Source organism: Alligator sinensis, unplaced genomic scaffold, assembly GCF_000455745.1.
Source record: "Alligator sinensis unplaced genomic scaffold, ASM45574v1 scaffold1201_1, whole genome shotgun sequence".
Taxonomy (NCBI): Eukaryota; Metazoa; Chordata; order Crocodylia; family Alligatoridae; genus Alligator; species Alligator sinensis.
Window position 1 is genome coordinate 101,048 of NW_005842690.1, and position 7,826 is coordinate 108,873.

A 7,826-nucleotide genomic window follows, 5' to 3' on the forward strand; every position below is an offset into this window, starting at 1 on the left:
CCTCTGTGCTTTCAAGAAGGGAACTCCCCAGCCTGTATGTATGCTGTGGATTCCTTCTCCCAAGGTGCAGCACCCTGCCTTTGTCTATGTTGAACCCCATCCTATTCTCATCTGCCCACTTTTGTAGTCTGTCTAAATCTAGTTGCAGCCTCTCTCTCCCTTCAAGTGTGTCCACCTCGCCCCACATCTTAGTGTCATCAGCAAACTTGGACAGCGTGCTTTCCACCCCCTTGTCCAAGTCGCTGATGAAGATGTTAAACAGTGCGGGCCCAAGGACCAAGCCCTGGGGTACCCCATTGCTCACATCTCGCCAGGTTGAGTACAACCCATCCACCACTACTCTCTGAGTGCGCCACATCAGCCAATTTTTTTACCCATCCAACTGTGTAGGCATCAATAGCACAGTCGCTTAATTTATTGATGAGGATGGGGTCAGAGACAGTGTCAAAGGCCTTCTTAAAGTCTAGAAAGACTACATCCATGGCAACACCATCATCCAAGAAGGATAATGTTGTGTACATATTCAGTCTCTGAAGAGAAACTCTCTTTGAAGTAATTAAACCCTGGCTAAGCCCAAGTTATTATTTTTCCTGGAGTAGTCATTTTTGTTCTGGGAGAAAAATCCTTAACATCTGTGCACTCCTGGTTTCTCCTGGAAGAGCAGCAACTCTCCCAGGAGAAACTGAATGTCTATACATGAGCTAGGCCATGAAGAGGCCGTCATTTTTCTCCTGCATCAGAAAACTTGTGAAAAGGCCTTGACATTTGTGACATTAAATTGGAGGAAGGCTGATAAGGAAAAAGAAAGAGCTTCTTATCTGGAATTCCCATGGGTTCAGAAGCCATATATGATGGTCCTCAAAACATTCAAAGCCCTAATGAAGAACTTCATAGTGTTTTCTACCCATTCTAAAGTGGAGGGAAGTGAGACTGGGATGTGACAAAGTCCCTCTTACCAATCCAATATGGCCTCACTAAACTGGCATGACAGTTCTTGTCAACTTTGCAGAGTTGAGAATATTTAAAAATTTGTACATGTTCTCTTGGACTGGTTCTGTCTTGATGTCCGACTTCTAAGCTATCGTTGAAAACAGGTAAATGGAAAGCCCTATCCAGTTCCAGGGTAATGGTTATTGATACAAACACTGAAAGAGACAATTTTCTCTTTCTGACATATGAAATGGGTTTCCACTCACATTGGGAATGCAGGCCCAACACAGCTAGAGTAGTAAACAGCACGAACAGTGTGACCAGACTGTGGCTAGTCTATCCACTTCTAGTTATGCACTGGTGCTCTATGAAGGATACTGCTAGTATTCTCCTTAAAGTACGTTTCAGTCTAACGTTCCCTGCTCAAAGATGAGGAGAAGCGACTGTGAGAAAGCAAAAAGAAACACATCACCAGAAATGACAGCTCCATCAGATAATATATTGCTGATATGAAGGGCAAAGGCATTTCCTTTAAGGCATCTCTTGGTGATCAAGGGCTTATTGGTTTGTACCAGTATTGGGACAGAACATGGAGTTGGGACACAACATGGAGTTGGGACACAACATGGGCTTTCTTCATGACTTATGACCTGCTGTAATCCATTACCATAAAGGAATATTCAGAAGAACACTTTGGGTCCCCCTTGCTGGGTTGTGATCTGCACCCAGTGCAACTGTATTGCATGGCATGGATTCAACATCCTTGTCCTGAAGTTGGCACCAGAGATCCTGGTACCTGTATCAGTGGCCTTGGCACTTTTAGGTTTCCTTTCCCTGCTGGAAGCAGAGGCAGAATGCCTGGTTACCAGGATGTGCCAATAGATTTTTCTCCTTGGTGCTGGTTTGGAGTCTCTTCTCTACAATCATAGGCAGCTTTCATGGACTGCTACAAGACATGCAATTTGAGCCTAATATCCTCCAAGTTTCAGGTATAAGACAAGATAGCAGTTGGAACATCTGCCCTTCCCCAAGGCAGAAAACATGTTTTCTGTGCATGCTGATTTAAGTCATATGACTATCACATGATGGATATTGTTTAGATGCTCTGAGTATAGACTGGCGTGCAAACAGCTGGTGCAAAATAGGTATAAGAACACAGAACATAAGAACATAAAAACTGCCATTTACTGAGTCAAACCATAGGTCCATCTTGTTCAGTATCCTGTGTCACAGTGGCAGACAGTGAATGCTGAAAGGGAGAGTGAACTGAGTATGACCAAGGTTTTTTCCCCCTACTATTCCCCTCTCACTTGAAGGCTTAAGCATTTAAAGGTATAGGAAGTTCTAATTCATATGCTTCCCAAATCCTGTGCTCAATAGCTACTGATGCCCCTTTTCTCCAAGAACCTGTCCAATCCCTTTTTTGAGCCTGGCTAAACTGTCAGCTTCCACAACATCTGGGGGCAACGAGTTCCACAATTTAATTACACGCTGTGTGAAAAAACTTCCCCTTGTTAGCTTTAAATGTATTACCAACTAGCTTCATTTTGTAACCCCTAGTTCTTGTACTGTGAGGCAGTAAATATTAAATCCCTATTCACTTTCTCTTCTCCACTGAATATTTTGTAAACCCTTATATCATGACCCCCCCACCCTTAAGCGTATCTTTTCTAAACTGAATAGGCGTAGCCTCTTTAGTCTCTCCTCATATGGAAGCACCTCCATACCACTAAACATCTTTGCTGCCCTTCTCTGTACTTCTTTAGTTCTTCTATATCCTTCAGTCCACTGCAAAAGACAGCAGAGAGGCACTGACTAACTTTTTTTTAGAAGGTCAGATGAAAAGTAACAAACAGAAGAATAGGAGAGGAGGGGAGAGAAATTTCTGCATAATAAGGTGAAGTGCAAGGCCCTAGAAACAGAAGGTCAGAAGCCTCATGTTCCATCTTGCTATCACAGGAGGTAAGACAGAAATGAGGGATGACTATGGTTTTGCAGTTTGGCCACTGAAGCCAATGCTATTAAAAAGATCCCAAGCTTGTGCACAAGGTACAGGCACACATACAGTGGCATCCACACTGAGACATACTCAAAACACAGCTTCACTTTTCTTAAGTGGAGCTGAAAATCTCCTGAGAAAATATACAAGTAAAGAGTATTATTCCTGTCTAAATCTGAAGGAAACAGGCTGGAAAACAAAGCTTCTGAAAATGTCAAATCTGTCTTGGCTTTTATTACATAATTGTTGCAATAAAATACCATGAGCCTTAAAGTCTATTTAATAATAACAAAATGGGGAGGGAAGGGAAAGGTTACAGGCTTTAAGAATCAGCTTATTTAACCTTAAGTTGTTAAATGAGGTAGGTTTTAGGCACCAAACTTTTCTCCAATTAGAAAAAGCTTAAGTTAAACCCCCCCCCCCCCCCCACACACTTTTTTTTTTAAACATGAGGTACTTAGAGAAAAAAAGATTCTTTTTTAGGTTATAACATGCCAAACTACTCAAATTTAGAGCATCTGAAACTTTAGTTCAGTTTAAGTATTAAAGTGGAACAGTCTTGTAAACTGGAGTATATTACTTAGTCCTTTGCATAGTATTTTCATGGTACTACAATTAAGCACATGTGTAAATCCTTGCAAAACTGGGACCCTGAACAAAAAACTAAATAGACTAATCCACAATGTGACTGATTAGGAGTACATGGAAGGCAAGCTTTTTAATTAAAACTGAATGCAAAAACCAAGCACATATTCTAAAGGTTTAAGTAAAAAAAAATGCAATATTAAAAACACCACATAATTTTAATATCAGGCATTGTAAAAATTCTCAGCATCTTTAAAATTCAAGCTAAAATGTTTTCACTTGGATTTAAAAAGACCCCTTCAGCATTAAGCAACAAACACTGTAGAATGCCTGATGCAACAACACAAACTCCTAAAGTGATGAGACTTGTTTTCTTGCTTTACCAGAAACAAAACAAGGAGGGGAAAAAAATAAACCAGGAGCATAGATGTACAAAATGTAAGATTTGTTTTAATAACTGAAAATGGCAATGACCCCAGTCTATGACCCCAGAGAGCTGGTGGTGGTGTGCTGAGAATTGGCACATGACAAAATTAGTAGGATTCCTTGTTCGCAGATGCCAGTGCACTGAATATGTACCTAATACAACTTTTCCAAAAAGCTATGGATAAACAAAACTACTATACAAGTGTTAATGGAAAGAGGAGCATATGCAACAACTTTTAATACAGTGCTCTTTATGATCCCTAAAAAAAAAACAACAGGTAAAAATATTTTCTGCTACCTTGCTTTTTTGGAGAGGTAGAAAAAGATGGCATTGCAGGCAGACAGACTGAGAGGATTAATGTATGAAATTGTACCTAAACATGTATTTTTAAAAGAAACACATTTACATTTCACACACATGAACTCTATAGTTAAATATTTAAATCATAAGAACCTCCCACACAGAACAAAAGAGCATACCTGTTAAATATGTTCTCACTTGCAGCGTATTTATCCAGTCTTCCCAAAGGCGTCAACATTTCATCTTGTGAGACAAAGTCCAGGGCTGAAGGTATAATAATCACATCAGACTCTGAGCTGTAGTCATCCACACCAACTAGCAGAGACATCAGAAATATTCCTTATAATCACAGTACTTGAACACTAAAATGATGCCCATTGTTTTTCTGAGACAAGCAAGTCTAGGCAAGAATCTGTCTCTGAGGTATATACTGAACCAAAAAACACACATACACACATTTTCCACTACAGCAGTTTTCTTCCTATAAAGCCTTTTTTATATAGTTCAACAAATACTCCAAGAAGGCATCTGGCCTAATTTATGTGCAATATGCTCCAATGTCCCAAGTACAAAATTTCACAAATGTCTAAAGTAACTTAGGTTATACAACATTTCCATTCATTTGTCATGTGGCCAGATAATTCAATAGCTTTTTAAAGTATCTTCATAAAACTCTAACTACAGCTGTCAACAGGAAAATAATGCATCTCTAGTCTGCAATCCACGCAATTGAAAAGTACCTCTAATAAATACAAAGCAAAGCAAACACACATTTAAAAAAAACCGATGCAAACAAATACCAAGTTAGAAAATATCAAGCATCTCAGAGAGTCTCAGTTGAGCAAAGCTGAGCCAGTGCCCCCCCAAAATTTAAAAAATTGGATCCTAGTTTTAACCTTATTTTTCCCCCCTCCAGGAAAAACCTCACATCACCGAGTAATTTATGCTGTCCTGGTACAATGACAAGCAACACCATACAAAGACACACTGCTCCCATTCCACATGCTAGTTCCTGAACTTGAAGCACACACAGCCCACTACTGTATGCACAGCACCCCACTGAGATTACTAGAATATTTTCATTTGGGAAGCAGCATTCACAAAACGGGCACAGTGCTTACCACTGTGCAATATAAATTCCCAGTTGAGGCTCAGAAGTTTTACCAAAATACATTCCAACACATTTATTCTATATAGACTACATATATGAACCGATTGCTATGCACATGCACTGAATTCAATAAAAATCTCAAAAAGTAAACACATCCACATTCAACCTTAATGAAGCCATTAATCCTTTCCTCACTGGCTCAAGGTCTAATCGTTCCAAGTATATTACTCCTCTAAACTACTTGAAAATTCAATACACATAAAAAGGACCCATCCTGTAGTCTTTACTTATCTGTATATTTCCTCTGACTTTAAAATAGAACCATTCCTACTTGTGAGACTGTATAGGGCCCCCAAGTCACACGTCTGCCCCTATAGGTCTGATTCTATGCTATCGTATAACTGCATCTAGTCTGACTATACGAGTTCTGCCACACTATATTTCCAAGACTGAAGCCTCAATATATAGCTTACAACAGGGGTACTCAACCTCCAGCCCGCGAGCCAAATATGGCCCTGTGAAGCCTTGGAATCTGGCCTACGGCGCTCCAAAGGGGTCAGAAAATTTGGTAGCAGCCGATATGCTGCCACTCCTCCCTGCTGCCAAAATCCCAAGCCGCATGTGGTGGACCAGAGCTGGGCCACAACCTTCTCCCTGCACAGTCAGATAAGGGTCAAGCCAAATCTCCTTCCCTTTACACAGTCAGGTTGGGCCTAAGCCATGCCCCCTCCCCCTGCGCAGCTAGTTCAGGGCCAACCCATGCCCCCTTCTCCACCCCTCCCCACAGGTCCAGACCAGTCCATTCTCCCTGCCTCCTTGCAGGTCCAGGCCCACACCCTCTTACTTCTGCCCAACCAGGTTGGGGCTGGCCAAACCTCCTTCCACCTGTACAGGTAGTTCAGAACCAGGTCACACTCCCTTCCCTCCACCCCACAAAGCTGGATCAGGACCAGGTTATTCCTCCTCCCCACCTCCCGCAAGCTGGGTCAAGCCCCTCTCCCCCACACAGCTAGATTGGGGATGAGCTGCCCCCAACCCTCCTCCACGCAGCTGAATGAGTCCCTGCTGCACCTGCCCCGAGTGACAGATTGGGTCCACTGACTGGATCCAGCCTGCAGAGGAACCAGACACTGCCTATCCGGCTCACCGGACAAAAAGATTGAGCACTGCTGGTCTAGAAGTATATTTTTTAAATGAAATAAAAAAACTGCCACTCTTCCCCACTCATCTGTTATAAAATCAAACTAAAAGATGTGAGTTAGGTTTTTAGATGCACCTCTCTCCCCCTGGCAAAATTTTCAATGCCTCATATGCAGGCATCTCTGATTTTCCACAGAATATTTAGGTTTTAGTTTCAAAGTGTATTTTCCCTTAATACTACACTTTTTCCTATACACTTACAGAATCTTTTGAGATTTAGAAAGTGTGTATATTCAAGACCACCAAGTAAACTATGCTATCCTGGTACAATGATAGATAACACCAAAGAAATGTTTATGAAGCAGCACATCTGTGTTAGTACAAAGCTTAGTTGTGAGTACACGGAACCCCACCAAGACGACTAGGCTACTTTCATTATATTTCCTTTCACTGCGACTAGAAATAAATCCCATCCTTAAAAAAAAAAAAAAAAAAAAAAAAAAAAAAAAAAAAAAAAGACAAAATGATCAAAACCTACAGTAGCAAGTAGTCAAATGTATGCCGTTCTTAAGAAAAATGAGATGGAAAGTGAAAGAAGTAAGATTTGTATAAGTGGGCAGCTAGAGAGATAGGGTAGAAAGGCAGTGGAAAACTTGCTGGGTAGAAAGGATAGAGGTTAGCAACTGATAAGTGTTGGAAACAGTGAAACAGGAGGAGGAAGAAAAGTATGCACCAGAAGTGGAGTAAGGCTAGGTGGAAAATAATGAACTACCATATTTACTTGAATCTAAGACAACCCTGAATTTAAGATGACCCCCTCCAATAATTAGATTCTATATATGGGAAATATATAAATTTGTTATAATTTTGTAAGTACAGAATCTAATTATTGGAGGATCATCTTTAATTCATCCTTCCAACCACTGCAGGGGGGAGACAGTAGGAGGCAGGTAGTGAGGGGAGGTCAAACAGCTTGCCTCCTAACTCATGCCTGCCCCCCTCCCACTGCATCAGGTCCCAACCTACCCCAGCCTCTGCTCTCTGCTCCCCACCCCCTGCAGCCTCTGCTGTGCTAGCAGGCTTCATCCCCATTCTAACCCGAGGCATGGAGCATGGCCCCACCCTGGCCCCATAGCAGCCATGCAGGCTGCACACCACAGGTACAGAACCAGGCTGGGGCTGTGCTCAGTGCCCCAGGCTGCAAGGTGAACCGAGCCTGTCAGCAAAGTGAGGGAAGGAGAAAGGCAGATGGGAGAGCAGAGGTATATGGGAAGGGAGAGATGGGGTAGAAGAGGTTGCAGGGGGGAGACAGCAGGTGTGGCTGGGGGGGAGCG

The 7,826-nt window shown here is 41.9% G+C and overlaps 1 protein-coding gene across 1 annotated transcript in view; it reads right to left on the minus strand.

Moving 5' to 3' along the window:
* PPP4R1 (protein phosphatase 4 regulatory subunit 1) overlaps nt 1–7,826 on the minus strand; it is an 85,258-nt gene that overhangs the window by 47,167 nt on the left and 30,265 nt on the right. The window contains 1 exon segment of the mRNA XM_025215965.1: nt 4,421–4,556. Coding sequence (XP_025071750.1) covers nt 4,421–4,556 — 136 coding nt within the window.